Source organism: Eleutherodactylus coqui, chromosome 1, assembly GCF_035609145.1.
Source record: "Eleutherodactylus coqui strain aEleCoq1 chromosome 1, aEleCoq1.hap1, whole genome shotgun sequence".
Lineage (NCBI taxonomy): Eukaryota > Metazoa > Chordata > Amphibia > Anura > Eleutherodactylidae > Eleutherodactylus > Eleutherodactylus coqui.
The window spans coordinates 50,934,739-50,955,983 of NC_089837.1; the positions used below are offsets into that span (position 1 = coordinate 50,934,739).

The 21,245-nt window shown below is 44.8% G+C and overlaps 1 protein-coding gene across 1 annotated transcript in view; it reads right to left on the reverse strand.

The window, feature by feature from the left end:
• LOC136616830 (cytochrome P450 2C15-like) overlaps positions 1-15,404 on the reverse strand; it is a 28,333-nt gene extending 12,929 nt beyond the window's left edge. The window contains exons 1-5 of the mRNA XM_066594222.1: positions 14,939-15,404; positions 12,101-12,261; positions 11,513-11,689; positions 10,301-10,442; positions 9,675-9,859 (exon numbers count right to left, since the gene is read on the reverse strand). Coding sequence (XP_066450319.1) covers positions 9,675-9,859; positions 10,301-10,442; positions 11,513-11,689; positions 12,101-12,261; positions 14,939-15,404 — 1,131 coding nt within the window. The remainder of the gene's footprint in view (positions 1-9,674; positions 9,860-10,300; positions 10,443-11,512; positions 11,690-12,100; positions 12,262-14,938) is intronic.
• Positions 15,405-21,245: the final 5,841 nt, after the last annotated feature.

Sequence of the window (21,245 nt, forward strand, 5' to 3'; positions counted from 1 at the left end):
AAGCACCAACCACTACACAGAGGTCAGCGTGGAGGTTTCCGCTCCAAATACACAGAGGTCAAAGCAGAAGCCTCCGCTCAGCTAAACGGTCAGGGTTATGAGCAACAGACTCTGGACAATGAACTATTGATGACTAGAGATGAGCAAGCACCAAAATGCTTGGGTGCTCGTTACTTGAGTCAAACTTTTCGTAACGCTTGAGAGCTTCTTTCGAGTAATGAACCCCATTGAAGTCAATGGGAGACTCGAGCATTTTTTAAGGTGACCCATGCTCCGCATAGTGGAGGTTATGTAAATCACCTGAAAACATCAGAAAGTGATGGAAACAGCAGGGGCAGCATGCATGGATGCATCTTCGGCTCCCAGATCACACTACTAAACCAAATTGTGGACAAGAGCCTGGTGGCCATACGATAATCAGCAAAGATAGATACCACACTGGGATAGATTTCTGTACGTTGTGTGACCCTTTTAAAATTGTGCTTCAAAGCTGACAAATTGCAGACAAATTAATGTATGATTGTAAGTGCCATCCCATGCCACCTCCGTCACAGCATTTCATTAGCCACAAACACCACCATAGGGGGCATTCAGAAGCCAATACTTCTTTTTAAAATGAAGATAGAGGAAATTTAGGAGGGCGCTTCAGCCGAAAAAACCAATAAGGTAAAATAAGAAAGGTGGGTCAAGCGGTAAATGTGTATGACTTACCCGGTGATAAGTGAGGACTGGCAATGGCCTCACTATCACCTCCAAATCCAAGTAGTCCTATAGAAATGATATATATACTCCAGTGTATATATAGATGGGTGGTGGAAATTCGTTGCGCCAATCCAGCGGGGCTAGGTCCGGAGAGCTGATGATGATGGTGGGTGCTATTGGCAAATAGTACCCACTATGGATGAGCGAGAAAATATTGCACAAAAGTGCAAGAAAAGGTACACCAGCGCTACTTACAGGGATCTGTAAAGGCACAAAGAATCCACCCAGTAGTGATAACTGAAAAAAGGATTCTTTATTAGGACGCACGGGTCCTCCTAGTGCAACGCGTTTCGTCTGAACAGACTTTATCAAGCACAAAAATAGTAATGTATAATGCAAACAAAGGCATAGTATAAAATGCACACCAAGACATCACCTTATATACATGTGTATCAATAGGAACTAATGAAACATGAAAACGAAAGTACCTGCTCATGTTGCCAGCGTGGCGGCCGCCATGTTGGAGGGGGGGTCTAGGTCACGTGTCTACGTGACAGGTCACGTGGGTGAGCCGGGATGACGACACAAGCATCATCAGGAAGGGGGCGGGCTGATCGCATAACGCTGCCTATTGTGAGCTTAAACTCGAAATTTAAACTTTCCAAACTGGATATGCCGGAACCGAGGAGGCTTGAGTAAGTTGTGAGGTTATTATGAGCTCTCGCGAAATAGCGATGTGGCCGCTGGTTCCAGCGGAAATGACGTATGAGTCACATGCTGTGCGAAGGGGGGGGGGGGGGGGGGCGGCCGCAGCGCTCCGTGGTGCAGAACGAGTGACAGAATCGTCACATGTTGTGGGCGGGCCTTAGAGACGCCGGTAGTACAAGGGGGGCGGGGCCGCAGCGCTCCGTGGTGCAGAACGAGTGACGGAATCGTCACATGTTGTGGGCGGGTCTTGAAGACGCCGGTAGTACAAGGGGGGGGGGGGGGGGGGCGTGGTTGAGTGGCCAGGTGACGTAATGGTCACATGTCCGCGGCTAGAATGTAGCCCTTGGAACGAGGTGTCCCGTAGTAGAGAAAAGTGACAGATACGTCACAAGTACTGGGCGGGACCTAAAGGCGCCGGTGCCCCGAGCCCCCTATTATAGTAACTAAATACAACTATGCCTATAACGGTGCTTAATATATTTACATTTCCATAGTCCCATAAAGGTGTAAAATGTATAAATGGGGAATATATAAATAAATAAAATTGATAAACATATGAGTGATAGCTTAGATTTAGTTATAACTCATCAAATAATAGCTATAGGGCTAAAGATAAGAGCTATAGGGCTAATAAACAGCCAATTAGAAATTTATACGACGTGGGAAAACTAAACATTGAAAAAATACAGTACTGATACATTAATAAAACATGGTGATGTCCTGTTATGTGTGAATTGCATATAAAAGGGGATAAAAATATGTAACATAGGTAAATACAAATATAAATATAAATATGGCGACCGGGCTGAGGCCCAGTCAGCTCAGTCACCAATGTATAAGCGTCACATGTGTTAAAAAATTAGTACACGATGGGTGCTCTATACACGTATGTATGCCCCCATATATTATCATATACATAAGTATAATTCGGACAATAATACAAATAAAAATAATAATGATAAAAATAATTAAAATTCATCCGTAGAACCTGACTTTGCATGAACTAATGTACCATAATGATATTAATATATATATATATATAAATATATACACATGGTTCCAACAGTGGAATAGTATATAATATAAGATTGATGCATATAAAACTTGCAATCCCTGAAATTGGAGACAAAGAAAAGGTGTGGATATGCATAAATGGATGAAAAATATATATATACATGATTGTATGAATAAACCACAGGGTGAAATAAGGATAGAACTGCCATTGGTCTCACTAAAAAGGCTGATAACGAAGTCATCACTTACGTGCACGGATTGGACCAGGGACCAACGTGAGAAAAACATAAAAATAGAGATAAGGATATCTAGATGAGAGGTAAAAAATACACTTTTAGAACTTTGAGAACTGGTATGAGATTTCCAAGGTTACAACTTTTCAAGTACTTCATTAAGGCCGTGGGGTACTAGAGTGTTTATTCTGAAAATGTAATACATCTCTTTCTCTCTCAAACGGTCAATAGAATTGGAATATATGTACTCTAATGGTGTGACCGTGAGGTCCTCGATCTTTTTGTTATGGTGCGTAGAAAAATGTCTGGATACGCTGTGTTTCCCGTAGCCTTTTTTAATGTTGCTTCTATGGTTGTTGATACGCTCCCTGAGTGGATTGATAGTCCTCCCCACATATCTCAGACCGCATGTGCATTCCAACATGTATATAACACATTTGGTCTCGCATGATAAATATTGTTTGATGTTTAAGACTTCTCCATTATGTAATGTAATCCCTTTTCTCCCTTTTGAAATATTCAAACAGCACTTGCATTTCCTCTTTCCACACTTGTACTACCGGCGTCTCTAAGGCCCGCCCACAACATGTGACGATTCTGTCACTCGTTCTGCACCACGGAGCGCTGCGGCCGCCCCCCCCCCCCCCCCCCCTTCGCACAGCATGTGACTCATACGTCATTTCCGCTGGAACCAGCGGCCACATCGCTATTTCGCGAGAGCTCATAATAACCTCACAACTTACTCAAGCCTCCTCGGTTCCGGCATATCCAGTTTGGAAAGTTTAAATTTCGAGTTTAAGCTCACAATAGGCAGCGTTATGCGATCAGCCCGCCCCCTTCCTGATGATGCTTGTGTCGTCATCCCGGCTCACCCACGTGACCTGTCACGTAGACACGTGACCTAGACCCCCCCTCCAACATGGCGGCCGCCACGCTGGCAACATGAGCAGGTACTTTCGTTTTCATGTTTCATTAGTTCCTATTGATACACATGTATATAAGGTGATGTCTTGGTGTGCATTTTATACTATGCCTTTGTTTGCATTATACATTACTATTTTTGTGCTTGATAAAGTCTGTTCAGACGAAACGCGTTGCACTAGGAGGACCCGTGCGTCCTAATAAAGAATCCTTTTTTCAGTTATCACTACTGGGTGGATTCTTTGTGCCTTTACAGATCCCTGTAAGTAGCGCTGGTGTACCTTTTCTTGCACTTTTGTGCAATATTTTCTCGCTTCTTTTTAAAATGGGTTGTTTTCTTCATAAAAAAATTAAGAATTTTTTTTTACCAACATTGCAGGCAAGGACCTGAAAGTTTTGCAGGGTAATTGTTTACCATGAGTATATGTGGACCCCTAAAACATTTGTGTACCAAGAGTATAGGCAAACCCCTGAAACTTTTGTGCACAAGAGTATAGGCGAACCCCTAAAAAATGTGTTTACTAAGAGTATAGGCGAACCCCTGAAATTTTTGTGTCCGTGAAGCCCTGACAATTTTTTTTTAACATAGAGCTCGTACTTGCTTAATTTGCTAACAAAGCCTGGAGGCAGCCCTCCGAAAAAATTAAAGTTTTTACAGAGCCTTTTGGCCCGCTGAAAAATTGGCAGTTTTGCGTGCTGACATTCTGGTTTAGGAGGAGGAGGATCAGAGAAGGATAGATAAAGCTACTTCTCCCCTTTTTGGGGGTGATAGAGGGTGCATGGTTCTCCTGTTCCAGCTTAAAGAATCTTTATGTTAAGTTGCTTTCCACCATTGGAGACGAGAACTCTGGGGAAATCCAGGCTTTGTTCATCTTAATAACTGTCGGCGCTGTCAGTTGACAAGCGGGTACGCATATCAGTGATAATCCCCCCAGCAGCACTTAGCATTGTATCTGATAACATTCTAGTGGCAGGGCAGGCCAGCACCTCCAAGACATACAGCGCAAATTCGTGCCACGTGTCCAACAATAGTTGTATGGAGCAGAGCAATCACAAAGGACATTGTTACGGTCAGCTATGTACTCCCTCACCATCTTCTTACAGTGTTCCCTCCTACTCAGCCTAGACTGGGGAGTGGTGACACAGTCTGGCTGGGGTGTCATAAAACTGCCAAAAGCCTTGGAGAGTGTTCCCCTGCCTGTGATGGACATGCTGCCTGTAGCCTGCATCTTCTGTGCTAGTTGGCCCACTGAACTGCATCCTCTACTGCTGGCATTTGCAGATGGGAACTTTACCATCAGTTTGTCCGCCAGGGTCCTGTGGTATAGCATCAGTCTCGAACCCCTTTCCTCTTCGGGTATGAGAGTGGAAAGGTTCTCCTTATACCATGGGTCGAGAAGAGTGAACACCCAGTAATCAGTGTTGGCCAGAATACGTCTAATGCAAGGGTCATGGGAAAGGCAGCTTAACATGAAGTCAGCCATGTGTGCCAGAATCCCGGCACGCAACACATCACTGTCCTCACTAGGAGGATGACTCTCAGTCTCCTCCTCCTCCCATAGTCACTGAACAGATGTGAAGGAAGTAACATGGGTAACCTCTGCAGTTTGGGCAGCAGTCTCTTCTCCTCCCCCTCTTCCTCATCCTCCTCCAATATCCGCTGAGAAACAGACATGAGGGTGGTCTGGCTATCAAGCGACATACTCTCATCCCCCGTCTCCTGTTCCAAATGCAAAGCATCGGCCTTATTGCTTAGCAGTGATCTATTCAGCAGGCAAAGCTGCGGGACGGTTACACTGATAATGGCTGCATCGCTGCTCACCATTTGTATTGACTCCCCAAAGTTTCCTAAGACCTGACAGATGTCAGACATCCATGCCCACGACGGCCATGTTGCAGCTGGTATTCAACAATGGCTCTACACTGCTTGTAAACCCTGGCCAACATGGACAATGTTAAATTTCCAGCACGTGGGCACGTCGCACAACAGTCGGTGCACTGGCCGCTGGAAGCAATGTTGTAGTGTCTTGAGGGTGGCAGCATCTGTGGTGGACTTTCTGAAATGTGCACACATGTGACGCACCTTGCTGAGCAGCTCAGACAAATTGGGGTAGTTTTTAAGAAAGCGCTGAACCACCAGATTGAAAGCGTGGGCCAGGCATTGCTTGTGTGTTAGTCTGGCAAGCTGCAGAGCCACCACCATTGTCACACACGACCTTGCCCAGCTGGAGGTTCAGCGGTGGAAGCCACAGATCTGTCTGCTTCGTTAAACCCTGTAACAACTCTTGGGCGGTGGGTCTCTTGTCACCTAAGCTCAGGAGTTTCAGCACAACCTGCTGACCCTTCCCAATGGCATTGCTGCAGCGTCTCGAGCTACTGACTGAACGCAACGTGCTTACAGATGGTAATTTAGAGGTGGAGGAGGAGGAGGGGGGTGTTTGGAGGAGGTGGCATAATAAGCCGGAGAAACCATAGCCGAGGTAGGACCCGCAATCCAAGATGTGGGTAACAGGCGAGCGGACCCAGGGTTAGACTCGTTCCCAGCCTCCACTAGGTTACCCAATGGCAGGGAGATGTAGGGCCCCTGCCCGCCAGCACTTGTCCACGTGTCGGTGGTTAAGGGGACCTTCCCAGTAGCCACGTTGGTGAGGGCACGCGCTGGTGTAGGGCAGGGACGGAGCAGCGGGAAAAATATTGGCGACTGGGGACCGAATACCAAGGGATGGCTGCCACCATGAGGTTGCGGAAAGCCTCCGTTTCTACCAGTCTATATGGCAGCATCTCCAGGCTCAGTAGTTTGGAGATAAGCACACTTAGTGATTGTGCATGCGGGTGGGTGGCTACATATTTCCGCTTGTGCTCCAATGCTTGGGTTATGGACAGCTTAATGCTGTGCTGGGACAGATTTATGGAGGCAGTGGAGGAACGTGGAGATGAAGGAATGGGTGCAGGCCAGGAGACGCTCGTGCCTGTGTCCTGGGAGGGGAAACACATCTCAGTGTCAGGATGTGACCCAAGGGAAGCTGGTGGAAGTCAGGCTGGTAGTGGTGGCTCCCCTGCTAATCTTGATGCAGCACAGTTTGCACACCACTGTTCGTTGGTCATCCGCGCTCTCACTGAAAAGCCTCCAAACCTTCGAACACCTAGCCCTCTGCATGGGAGCTTGCCACAAGGAGGTGTTGTGGGGAACAGTTGGGGGATTATTTGCTTTGGCCCTGCTTCTCCCTCTGGCCACACCACTGCCTCTTCCAAGCTGTTTTGGTGCTGCACTTGCCTTCCCTTCTGAAGCATTGTCTTCAGTAGGCTTAGCAACCCAGGTAGGGTCAGTCACCTCATCATCCACCAGCTCTTCCTCTGAATCCTGAGTCTGCTCCTCCCTCAGACTTACTGCCCTAACAACCTCACTGACAGACAACTGTGTCCCATCATCCACAAATACCTCTTGAAAGACTACTTGGAAGTCCCCACCCTCATCACTGAGACTGTGAAAGGTCCAAAGTTTGGGCATCGGTCACGACAAACTCCTCAGGTGGATGATGAACCATTTTTTTGGACTCAGGGAAGGGACCTGAGAACAGTTCCTGTGAGTATGCCTGTTCTGAATCTCTCCTTTTCCTGGAGTGACCAGGGTGGGAGAAATGAGGAGCAGCCTGAGGATTCAGAGGTCCAGTGCCTTGGCTAGCGTGAGTGGACTGCGTAGAAGATTGGTTGTTTGATAAATTACTGGATGCGTTATTCGCTATCAATGTCATCACCTGATCGCACTGTTGCGCTTTTAATAATGGTCTACCATGCGGACCTGCAAAATGTGAGCTGAAGCTAGGGAGCGTAGATACGCGGCGCTCTACAAATCCCTCAGCAGCAGGCACAGTTTCACCCCACCCAGGACCTTGGCCTCTGCCCACACCCTCATTAGGACACCCACGTCCTCGACCTCAACCCTTACCGCTAGTCTTCATCATGTTGCATAATGCACTTAGTCAAAATGCTATGCAATTTGCGAGTTATTTTGCGTATGCTTATAGGCCAAAATAGACACAATAAACAGTGTATGATGCTGTTAGATAGCGTGGATTGACAGGACCCACACAGGGGTATATAGCGTACGCTTTCAGACCCCCCAAATTAAAAAAAAAAAAAAAATGAAAAAATGATAGGAAGTAACAAAACTATCTGCTCTCTGTACACCACTAGTAGTATACTGCATAAAACCGGTAACAGTATGCAGTATACAGCAGGGATGCTTGAGAATACTTTGAGTGCACTACTGCTCCCAGCCAGCCAAACTGCTGATGCACACAATGAGAGGAGTTGTTGTCCTAGAAAGGACTGTTGGGTTCTTGGAACAAGGATCCCTGCCTAACTGCAACCTAATCCCTACACTATCACTTTTCCTGAATAGCAGCAGCTCTGTCCCTTAGCTAATGCAGCATATGTGTGAGGCGAGCCTCAGGTGACCAGAGTTTTTATACTCTAGGTCACCCAATCTGGCCAGCCAGTCACTGCTATAGACATGCACAGGGTTGGCACGCCACAGCAGGAGGTGCCAAAGCCTTCCCTGCATGTTTATTGGCTGAAAAAAATGGCGCTAAACATGTGGGGAGGAGAGGATGAAATTCTCAAGCACCTTCGAGTATGCTACTGCTCGAACGAGCATGCTCGCTTATCTCTATTGATGACCTATGCTGATGATAGGTCATCAATAGTATTTCCCTGGGAAACCCCTTGAGTTTGATTATAGTAGATATCCAATCTTTCCTTCTTTTCCCACTAAAGGTTTCTGCAATATGATTAACACTGGAAATAGGCTTTTAAAGGGGTTATCCCAGAATAACTTACTGTGTCACCACAAGATAAGTGAAGAGTGTCTGGTCAGGAGCAAAAAAAATAGCCAAGCACTGTATTCAATTTGCAGCAGTCCCATAGAGTGTAAATGAGCCTAGCATAGCCACAACCATATGCATTCAGCTGTGTTGGGTAAGCAATTAACGCCTTAATGACAGTATGTACATTTATAGCCGATGTCTTTGGGATTTACATGGAGGGGGATCAGGAGCTGAGCCAGCTCTATGCAATGCAGGTGGTAGCAGTTTCCTACAGCGGACACCCGACAACATATGCAATCAGTTTGAATGTGAATCATGGTTGGTAAACTTTTAAATTGCTGTAAAATACTATGGAATTTATAATGCATGAGCAATCAAATGATCGCAAGTCCAAGTCCATTATGGAGACTGAAAAAAAAAAAAAAAATTATATATAAGTTTAAAAGAAAAAAAAAAAAAAGAAAAGAAACCACTTGCCCATATTTGCAATATAGAAGAAAAATCAAAATAAAATACAAATCTATTTGGTATTGCTGCATCCATAAAAGTGTAATCACAGTAATGCATTTTTTTTTATCCTGTACAGTGAAGGTCAGGAAAAAAATAAAAAACCCACAGAATTTAATTGAAATGGTTTTTCAGCACATTATACAGTACATTAAATAGTATAATTAAAAAAGATAGTTTTTTTTTTGTTTGTTTGTTTTTTTGGAACAAACTCTCACCACCAACCTCAATGGAAAAATAAAAGTTATGATTTTATGAAAGAGGACAAAATGAAAAAAATAAATAAATGGTCGGTCCTTAAGGGAATAAAAGGTGCTGCCCAGTTGTAAACTACTGATAACTTAAATTTAGGATAGGCCTATATTTAGGATAGGCCATCATTAGAGGATTGGTAAGAGTCTGCCACCTGGAATCCCTTAAGATACCTGATCGTGGGGCTTGTGCATTAATGCACTGACTAGATTCCTGCAAGAAGCAGACAGCTCCATTCTCACTACAGTGGCAAGGCTTGATATTCCAGGTGAAGTTCCTGTTCATTTCAATGGGAACTTCGCCTGTAATACTAAACCTGGCCACTTCAGCGAGAATGGAGCTGTCTGCTTCTTGGAAAAATCAGCTCAGTTTACAAATACACTGTCCCAGCAAACAGCAGATCGGTAGGAATTTGCGGTGATAAGACACCTGCTGATCTACTATTTATCATGAGGATAGGCCATTGATAGTTTACAACTGGACAACCTTTTTATTGGCTTGTGGTGCTTACCTTTGGAATAAAATAACCTCTGAATGTAACATCTTGAGAAGCTACATGTGGTACAGTAGATGAAGCAATATCCCCAAATCGCTGAATTTCCTGAATGACCGCATCTGTATAAGCCATTTGTTTCCTGTCTTCCATTTGCGGTTGAGCTGATCCAATGACTTTATCAATTTCATTTTGCACTTTTTCTATCAGGAGAAAGATATTGATATAGTTTAATTAATGAGAATATTGTATATGGTTAAGACCACCATATAAAGAGATTGTCTGAAATTGAAAGAAAATATTTTTTTTGCCTAGAAGTAGCCCCACTCTTTCCTATAGGCCATGTGTGGTATTGTAGTATAGTACACTTAATTGGATAGTTGAGAAGAAAACAGAAATACGAGGTAAAGAGACAGGAACAGACAGAACAAGCTGCTTACACAGCTGTGTAATGGAGACAGCATATTTTTCCCAAGCGGGGAGTTTTCAGGTTGCTTTTAAAATTCTGGATAGTGGGAGATGGAGTGATGTGTTGAGACAGCCCCGAAGTGGAGGACAAGCCATTTCTATCCATACATTTCCACACCAGTGGCCACATGTAACATTACATGCCAACCAGTTCACAAGTTAACAGTTGGTCTTACTTTGTATTTCGGGGTATTTTGTCATTAGCAGAAGACCCCATCTTAGCGTGGTTGATGTGGTCTCCATTCCAGCACCAAACAGATCTGCCATGAGCGCAGTCAAGTTCTCATTGTGGTAATACTGAGTGGACTCTTGCTTTCCCTGTGTAAAATATACATGTTTGTACACCGTATAATTAGTAAATCTACTGTTGCTCATCGTGATTGGCTATTTGGTAGGATTTTTCAAAAATTCCAACTAATTTTTATCAGATTATCGTAACCCATTTTTTTGCCCAAAATAAAAAATAAATAAATAAATCACTGAAAAATTCTGAGTGCTGTCTTTAATGAATGTGGCTCAGAGCTGGGGTACTAGATTCAAATCTCATCAAGGACAACTTCTGCATGGACTTTTTAAAAACTCCATCCTGATGTTGCCTTTGGTGAGACTTTAACCTGGAACTTCAACACAGCAAGGCAGCGGTGCCAACGAGTGAGCCACTACACCTATCCTTCATGCTCCAGAGGAGAAGAACGGGAATAATAAACACAAAGAATTTAACAACATGCCAGCTGTACTGGAGTTCTAGGTTCAAATCTGTCCAAGGGCAACAGTGGAATGCTGTTTTTAGATTATGGAGCAGAAAGGACAGGTGTTTACTTACATTGACTTGTTAGTCGGAATCTGGACATCCCAATTTATTATATACATATTTTTTAATATTTTGATAATCATTTAACACTAACTAAAGTTAACATATGGTAGTATAAGATGCCACATCATCCTGCTGAGTGGGATCTACATGTAATATGAAGACCTAGTTCAAACAAGCCTTTGCAAACCAAATTTCCAAGCTGTAGTTTTGTGTAGTATGTATTTAACCCTTTGCAATCCAATTTTGGATTCAGGGTTTCCTAGGGAGCTTTCTCTTTCTGCCATTATACAATGTCGCCATCTGCTGGCTAGAGCCAGTATTGCAATATGCGACATGCTGGAGAGGCCCCCGACAGAGCGGCCAGTAATCTACAGTAAGAATACCCTGCCGGACGTCTTCTGATATCGGAGCTGTACAGCCTTCAGTCAGAATGTCTTTAGATGTCATACAGTGGATTGGAAAGGGTTAATTCTATGGTGTGTATGCAAATACACAGCATTTTTCAAAAACTTCATGGAGATAAGTGATCATGTTTTAACTTTCTAGCTAAAAAAATAAAATAAATGGTAATTACCTCTTGCTGCTTTGCTAAGAAGGCATCAACAAAGTTCCTCTGTTCATTTACATCCACTTCCTTCTTGTATTTTGTAAATGTCACTGTTATAAAGTTTTGAAACTCTCTTAGGTTTTTAAAAAATGTTCTGTGAGGTCCAGGCAGCCAATTCATGATGGATGGAAAACTGTTGTACAGCTATAAAAAAATAATAATAAAAAAAAAATATTTTAAACACTGAAGCGGAAGAAGCTAAAATTTTTATTTAATTTAAATAATTTCAAGCAAAAATCCTTGACATTAAGTTAATTTCTGAAGTAGAAAATGTAATTTTTTCATAAAAATATAAATTTTGCCAAATTACTTAAAATAATGATAGTGATTGGGACTGAGCGATGTGACCGCCTACAGCTACTATTTAAAGTACAAGGTATTCCTGGTTATGAAGGCGCGACAGCACTGGAGTCTCATGCTCCTTCAGTTAGCCATGCAGTAGAGTTGGACCCCATTTATCTGTTATTGATGGCCTTTCCTAAGGTTATAATAAACTATCAATTATGGTATTTGAGGTAACCCGTTTAATACTTAGAGAATAAAATTGTGACTTACCCTGACCCACGGGCATCCTAGGAGTTTTATATTCTCACAAACTAAACCCATAAGCCTCAGTATGGTCGGATCCTCATAGTCAAATCTCTTATTGAGCAGTAAGGCCACAATTATATTAGTTACAGCAGCATTTAAACTGGTGAAATTACTGAAGGGCTTGCCTGAAAAAAGAAAATAACATTTTGAAATAAAAGTAAAATTACATTTATAATGTGTGGTTATAGGCAGACAGCATTTCTCATCTTTGTGCTTTTTTCTTTGTCTTTTTTTCCCCTCAGTACATTCTTAAAGTGCACCCTCACGTAAAGATACCCTCATACCATAAAACTAAGTATCTACTGTAGCTCTCACCAATCGTAAGCCCGGGAATTAGAGTAAGGCTGTATTTACGTAGGGAAATGCAATGTTAGTCAATGAAAATCTGATCTGTATCACTGGATTACCAACAATTATTCTATGCGCTTTTTGGCATGTATGTGTTTTAGCATTTAAAAAGGCGAGATTCACATCGATGTACAAGCATTTTCAAATACATTTTTTCATGTGCATAAAAAAATAAAAAAATATTACATAGTGATTATCTTCATCTGTATCTCTTTTTTGGACTCTGTTTTGTATCTAAGACTGGGTCCCATTGGTTATTCTTCAAAGACTTTTAGTCCTGATGATTTAGTGTTCGAGTCTAAAAGAAACGCGTTGAGTCCTGCTTGCTTGTTTTTCCAGTGTCATGCTGTGTTTTTGTGTTTAAGTCTAGTGGACTTCCGGGTTTTTTTTTTTGTTTTTTTTTAACCAATAATTTTTATTAGATTTTATAAAGAAGCAAGAGCATATACACATCATTACATATATAGGTAGCAGATATATACATCGTTACAGAGTTTTCATAATATGACGATAAACATATCAAGCTTTACATTAGTGTAGCGATATAGGTTTTAAATGTGATAGATTACTCTTTGAATTTAAGCAGTAGTAAAAAGAATTCAACAAAACAATTTTGAACATGTCAGAACTTATTTTCCAGTTCGAATTTCTGCCAATTGTTCCAAGTGCTATTAAACTTAGAAATACAGTTGTTGAATTTAGCATATATCTTTTCGTAGCAATAGTGGCCTGAAACTGCGCCCAAGAGGTCACCAATTGAGGGTGGGGGGACTCTCTTCCACTTTTTAGCTATAATACTTTTGGTGGTCAGTAGAAAGTGACATATCCACCCTCTTTTCTTTTTCAGAATTACTTGACAGTCAATGAGAAGGAGTGCCAGTTGAGGCGAACACTCCAAACGTATGCCAGTTATATATTGAATGGTATTGAATACCTCCTTCCAGTATTCATGGATTTGGGGGCATTCCCAAAACAAGTGATATAAAGTGCCTGCTTGGCCGCAGTCTCTCCAGCATAAATTAGAATAAGCCGGGAAAAATTGTGCCATTTTTGAGGGAGTATAATACCAGTTGGTTACTATTTTGTAATGGGTTTGGAGAATGTTGGCTGACAGAGTAGCTTTATTGGCCCATTCAAAGGCTTTCAACCACATGGGAAGTGGTAGGTTTTCTTTTAATGTGTGCTCCCAATTTAGTAGGTGGATCTTTTTTGATCTATTAGCGTTTTGAGTGATTGTGCTGTAAAAAAAAACTTTGATTTGGGAAGCATGGGAGTTTTTGCATCTGAGAAATATGTCTTCCAATTCCTTCAGGAAGGAGAAATTGTGTATATCAGCTTGTTTGAGAAAGGAGAGAATTTTTATATACGAGAAAGCTTCTGAGTCAGGTATACTGAATTTGTTTTGGATTGTTTGAAAAGGAAGAGGTTTACCTTTATTTAGTATGTCAGAGATAAATTTTACTCCCCTTAATAACCACCTGTTTAGGTTTAGGTCTTGAATAAAATAAGAGAGGACTTCGAATGGAAGCTCAGCTGGAGGACCTCTGTAGTCAGCCCTACATCCAAGTGCCAGTTGGTTCCAATATTGGAGGGTATTTGACATTAATAAAGAGAGGTCTTGGGAATATATTAGTGGTGAGATCTTTGGAGTCAGGGCTCCAAGAATGGAGGCTTTGATTAGGGAGCCCAGGTGTTTGCCTCCATTCCTGTTTTTCTCTATATGGCACCAAGATGGGGATAGTTGGGATTTCAGCCAAACACCCGATTGGCTTAGTAGAGAAGCCTTGTAGTAGGTTTGTAGGTTGGGCACACCAAGGCCTCCCTGTTTCTTATTTTGGTATAATATTGATGCCGCTAATCTTGGTTTTTTGTCACACCAAATAAAGTTAAGTAGTTGTTTCTGGAATTTTTGAATCGTGGGCGGGGGAATTTGATAGGACAATGTACGAAAGAGATACAAGATTTTCGGGAGTAATAACATTTTATAAAGTACCATTCTGCCGAACCAAGATGGTTCCTTTTTACCCAATTCTTCCATCTCTGTTTGGAGGGAGGCATATAGGGGATCAAAGTTTGCAGAAATTGTTTTAGATACGTTTTGGCATATTTTGGTACCTACATATGGTATCTCCATTTTCCATTGGAAAGGGAACTCCCTCTGAATATCCAGTTTTAAGTCAGAATCAATATTGATACCCAATATCTGGCATTTGTCGGAGTTTAGCTTGTACAGAGAGGTATTACTGTATTAGGTAATGCAATTTTTCACGCCCCTTAGAGAGCTCAAAGGGTCTGTCATGGTAACGATGATATCATCGGCAAAAAGACCAATTTTATGTTGTCTTAATCCCATAGATACACCCCTAATCTCTGGAGAGGTTCTGATCATTTCTGCGAGGGGTTCTATTGTCATGACAAATAGCAATGGGGATAGTGGACATCCCTGTCGGGTACCATTCGATATGTAGAAAGATGAGGACAACACCCCGTCAACCAAAACCTTGGCCGAGGGTTTTGTATAAAGAGCCTGGACCGCCCGCAAGAAGCCCTCGCCCACCCCAAATCTCCGGAGCACTTCAAATGCGAAGCCCCAGTGCACTCTATCGAACGCCTTCTCTGCATCCAGGGAAAGGAGGAGAGAAGACATCCGACTCGAGGTGATTTGATCCATCAAATTTTGTATCTTGCGTGTGCCATCGGTGGCACTTCTTCCTTTCGTAAAACCCACTTGGTCATTATGTATAACCGTGGGCAGGACCTCCAGAAGCCTATAGGCTAGTATTTTAGCATATATTTTTAAGTCAGAATTTAAGAGGGAAATAGGCCTGAAATTTGCTGGTGTTATAGGTGGTTTGCCTGGTTTGGGTATGGTGACGATAGTGGCCTGGAGTATTTCTTCATGCATGGAACCCTGGTCCATCGCCTTGTTAAATAGCAAATTTAGATGTGGGGATAACAGTTGAGCGAAGTTTTTATAGTACTCGTTTGAAAGACCGTCAGGCCCAGGGGATTTGTGGTTTTTTACATCTTGAATGGCCTTAAGGACTTCTGCGTTGGAAATTGGTTTGTTTAATATATCTTTTTGGGTGTCTAACGTGGGGAGAGCTAATCCGTCTAGAAATTCATTTATTAACTCCGGAGTGGGTTGAAAGGTGCAGGGACTATCTTTAAGATTATACAGGTTATTGTAGTAGTCCTTAAATTGCTCAGCTATCTGCTGGGGGTGGGAGATTTTTTACCTGGGGGGCGTTGTTATTGATGATGAAAGGGATTTTTGTTTTTATTTGTTTTTTTTAACAAGATTGGCCATCAATTTTGAAGGCTTGTCCATATAAGAGTAAAAATTTGCCTTGGAATACATCAGACCCCTATTATAGTTGTCTAGTGGCGTTTTTTTTTTAATTCTCTCCTCAAGGAAGATAGCTCCGTTAGGAGTTTGTTTTGTGAAGATTCTTGAGGGAGTGATTCCAGCTTCTTTATTTTTTCTAATAAGAGGTCTATCTTTTCTCGTTTGTTTTTATTTTGCTGTATTTTGAGTTTTATTAGTACCCCTCTTATAACTGCCTTGTGGGCGTTCCACAATGTGGCGTTGCTTATATCAGAGGTGGAATTAAAAGAGAAGTATTCCTCTAAAGCTTTATTGATGATTTTTTGGTTCTCAGGGATATTATACAAATTAGTGTCGTTGCGCCCAATTTTTGATAAAGTGCAACGGGTGCCCATGTTCAATTCCATATATATCGGTGCATGGTCCGACCAAGTGGATACTCCAATCGTGGAATCAGTAATTGAAGTGAGAGTTTCTGTCTACTAAGAACATGTCTATCCTTGAATATGTTTTGTGCCTTGGAGAGAAAAAAGTGAATTCCTTTGAAGAGGAATTAAGACATCTAAATGTGTCATATAAACCCTCTCTGTGTAACCAAGGGTGGAGGACCGACATGCTCCTGGTGGATGCTGTGGAGTCTATTTCCCTGTCTACTATTATGTTGAAGTCGGCACATAAGATCAATTTTCCTGTGAGGACTTTTTTGATCTTCTTTATTACTTTGTTCAGGAAAGAGATTTGGGATTTATTAGGTGCATAGATGTTCACCAGGGTGATCGGCGAATTATTTATAGTGCCTTGCAATATCAGGTATCTGCCCTTGACATCTGAAATTTGTTTATTAAGAGAAAATTGAAGACTATCTCTCAGGGCGACCAGTACTCCAGCATGTTTTTTGTGGGCATTTGAGAAGAAAACATGTGGGTATTGTTTATTTGAAAATTTAGGGCAAGACTGCTGGGCGAAGTGCGTTTCTTGCAAACACAAAATGTCTATATTGGACGCTTTAGCATCCTTCCAGACCATTGAGCGTTTGAAAGGGGAGTTTAACCCCCTAACGTTCTGGGAGCAAACTTTTATATGCATTGTAAAGGTAAGTTGTGAGCATTTCTATTTGGAACACATTAGCAGCATAGCATACATATGAACTTAAAACAAAAGTACAGGCGGAAACAGTAATATGCCTGTTAACATTGAATGATATATGAATTGCGTTATTCATGCTATTTAGGAGGGCAGATTTAAGATAATCAATCTTATTTAGAGATGAGCGAGCACCAAAATGCTCGGGTGCTCGTTACTCGGGACGAACTTTTCGTGATGCTCGAGGGTTCGTTTCGAGTAACGAACCCCATTGAAGTCAATGGGCGACCCGAGCATTTTTGTATATCGCCGATGCTCGCTAAGGTTTCCTTGTGTGAAAATCTGGGCAATTCAAGAAAGTGATGGGAACGACACAGCAACGGATAGGGCAGGCGAGGGGCTACATGTTGGGCTGCATCTCAAGTTCACAGGTCCCACTATTAAGCCACAATAGCGGCAAGAGTGGCCCCCCCCCTCCCAAAAACTTTTACTTCTGAAAAGCCCTCATTAGCATGGCATACCTTAGCTAAGCACCACACTACCTCCAACAAAGCACAATCACTGCCTGCATGACACTCCACTGCCACTTCTCCTGGCTTACATGCTGCCCAACCGCCCCCCCCCCCCCCCCACAGCGCACACCAAAGTGTCCCTGCGCAGCCTTCAGCTGCCCTCATGCCACACCACCCTCATGTCTATTTAGAAGTGCGTCTGCCATGAGGAGGAACCGCAGGCACACACTGCAGAGGTTGGCATGGCTAGGCAGCGACCCTCTTTAAAAGGGGCGGGGCGATAGCCCACAATGCTGTACAGAAGCAATGAGAAATATAATCCTGTGCCACCGCCATCAGGAGCTGCACACGTGGGCATAGCAATGGGGAACCTATGTGCCACACACTATTCATTCTGTCAAGGTGTCTCTGCATGCCCCAGTCAGACCGGGCTTTTTAATTCATAGACACAGGCAGGTACAACTCCCTATTGTGAAGTCCCTGTCGACCGACAGCATGGGTGGCTCCCTGGAACCCACCGGCGATACACAAAAATATCCCATTGCATTGCCCAACACAGCTGAGGTAGTAATGTCGTGCTTAATGCAGGTGGGCTTCGGCCCACACTGCATGCCCCAGTCAGACTGGGGTTCTTTAGAAGTGGAAACAGATGCATTTATAATTCCCTGTGGACCCACAGCATGGGTGGGTGCCAGGAAGCCACCGGCGGTACATAGAAATATCCCATTGCATTGCCCAACACAGCTGAGGTAGTAATGTCGTGCTTAATGCAGGTGGGCTTCGGCCTACACTGCATGCCCCAGTCAGACTGGGGTTCTTTACAAGTGGACACATGTAGGTTAAACTCCGTGTGCACCTACAGCATGGGTGGCTCCCTGGAACCCACCGGCGGTACATAAAAATATCCCATTGCATTGCCCAACACAGCGGATGTAACGTCAGCTGTAATGCAGGTGGGCTAAAAATTAATTTGATTACACTGTAGGCGAGGGCCCCCAAAAATTGGTGTACCAACAGTACTAATGTACCAGAGAAAAATTGCCCATGCCCAACCAAGAGGGCAGGTGAAACCCATTAATCGCTTTGGTTAATGTGGCTTAAGTGGTAACTAGGCCTGGAGGCAGCCCAGTTTAACGAAAAATTGGTTCAAGTTAAAGTTTCAACTCTTTTAAGAGCATTGAAACATATAAAAATTGTTTAGAAAAATTAGATGAGTGAGCCTTGTGGCCCTAAGAAAAATTGCCCGTTCAGCGTGATTACGTGAGGTTTCAGGAGGAGGAGCAGGAGGAGGAGGAGGAATATTAGACACAGATTGATGAAGCAGAAATGTCCCCGTTCTGGATGGTGAGAGAGAATGTAGCTTCCATCCGCGGGTGCAGCCTACGTATTGCTTACGTATCGCTGCTGTCCGCTGGTGGAGAAGAGAAGTCTGGGGAAATCCAGGCTTTGTTCATCTTGATGAGTGTTAGCCTGTCGGCACTGTCGGTTGACAGGCGGGTACGCTTATCTGTGATGATTCCCCCAGCCGCACTAAACACCCTTTCCGACAAGACGCTAGCCGCAGGACAAGCAAGCACCCCCAGGGCATACAGCGCTAGTTAAGGCCACGTGTCCAGCTTCGACACCCAGTAGTTGTAGGGGGCAGAGGCGTCACGGAGGACGGTCGTGTGATCGGCTACGTACTCCCTCACCATCCTTTTACAGTGCTCCCGCCGACTCAGCCTTGACTGGGGAGCGGTGACACAGTCTTGCTGGGGAGCCATAAAGCTGTCCAGGCCCTTAAAGACTGTTGCACTGCCTGGGCTGTACATGCTGCTCGATCTACGCACCTCCCCTGCTACCTGGCCCTCGGAACTGCGCCTTCTGCCACTAGCGCTGTCGGGTGGGAATTTTACCATCAGCTTGTCCGCCAGGGTCCTGTGGTATAGCAACACTCTCAAACCCCTTTCCTCTTCGGGAATGAGAGTGGGATGGTTCTCCTTATAGCGTGGGTCGAGCAGTGTGTACACCCAGTAATCCGTAGTGGCCAGAATGCGTGTAATGCGAGGGTCACGAGAAAGGCATCCTAACATGAAGTCAGCCATGTGTGCCAGGGTACCTGTACGCAACACATGGCTGTCTTCACTAGGAAGCTCCTCCTCCTCTCTCCTCCTCCTCTCCCCCCCCCCCCCCCTCAGCGGCGCAAGCCAACGGTCGGTCTGCTCTGTCAGACCCTGCAGCAGTTCATGGGCAGTGCACCTCCTATCTCCTAAGCTGAGTAGTTTCAGCACGGCCTGCTGACGCTTGCCCACCGCTGTGCTGCCACGCCGCGCGACACCGACTGCTGGCGACGTCCTGCTGCTGCTGACACATCTAGATTGCGAGACAGAGGTTGAGGAGGAGGAGGAGGAGGAGGGTGCTTTATTGGAGGAAGCATACACCGCCGAACATACCACCACCGAGCTGGGGCCCGCAATTCTGGGGGTGGGTAGGACGTGAGCGGTCCCAGGCTCTGACTCTGTCCCAGCCTCCACTAAATTCACCCAATGTGCCATCAGGGAGATGTAGTGGCCCTGCCCGCCTGTGCTTGTCCACGTGTCCGTAGTTAAGTGGACCTTGCCACTAACCGCATTGGTGAGGGCGCGTACAATGTTGCGTGAGACGTGGTCGTGCAGGGCTGGGACGGCACATCGGGAAAAGTAGTGGCGACTGGGAACTGAGTAGCGCGGGGCCGCCGCCGCCATCATAGCTTTGAAAGGCTCCATTTCCACAACCCTATACGGCAGCATCTCAAGGCTGATAAATTTAGCTATGTGGACGGTTAACGATTGAGCGTGCGGGTGCGTGGCGGCGTACTTGCGCTTGCGCTCCAACACTTGCGCTAGCGATGGCTGGACTGTGCGGTGCGAGACATTGCTGGATGGGGCCGAGGACAGCGGAGGTGAGGGTGTGGGTGCAGGCCATGAGACGGTCGTGCCTGTGTCCTGAGAGGGGGGTTGGATCTCAGTGGCAGGTTGGGGCACAGGGGGAGAGGCAGCGGTGCAAACCGGAGGCGGTGAACGGCCTTCGTCCCACCTTGTGGGGTGCTTGGCCATCATATGTCTGCGCATGCTGGTGGTGGTCAGGCTGTTGGTGGTGGCTCCCCGGCTGATCTTGGCGCGACAAAGGTTGCACACCACTGTTCGTCGGTCGTCAGGCGTCTCTGTGAAAAACTGCCAGACCTTAGAGCACCTCGGCCTCTGCAGGGTGGCATGGCGCGAGGGTGCGCTTTGGGAAACACTTGGTGGTTTATTCGGTCTGGCCCTGCCTCTACCCCTGGCCACCGCACTGCCTCTTGCAACCTGCCCTGCTGCTGCCCGTGCCTCCCCCTCTGAAGACCTGTCCTGTGTAGGCGTTGCACACCAGGTGGGGTCAGTCACCTCATCGTCCTGCTGCTCTTCCTCCGAATCCTCTGTGCGCTCCTCCCTCGGACTTACTGCCCTTACTACTACCTCACTGCAAGACAACTGTGTCTCATCGTCATCGTCCTCCTCACCCACTGAAAGGTCTTGAGACAGTTGCCGGAAGTCCCCAGCCTCATCCCCCGGACCCCGGGAACTTTCCAATGGTTGGGCATCAGTGACGATAAACTCCTCTGGTGGGAGAGGAACCACTGCTGCCCAATCTGAGCAGGGGCCCGAGAACAGTTCCTGGGAGTGTTCCCGCTCCTGAGCATGTGTCATTGTAGTGGAGTGAGGAGGCTGGGAGGAAGGAGGAGCAGCAGACAGAGGATTCGGATTTGCAGCAGTGGACGGCGCAGAACTGTGGCTGGACGATAGGTTGCTCGAAGCACTTTCTGCCATCCAGGACAGGACCTGCT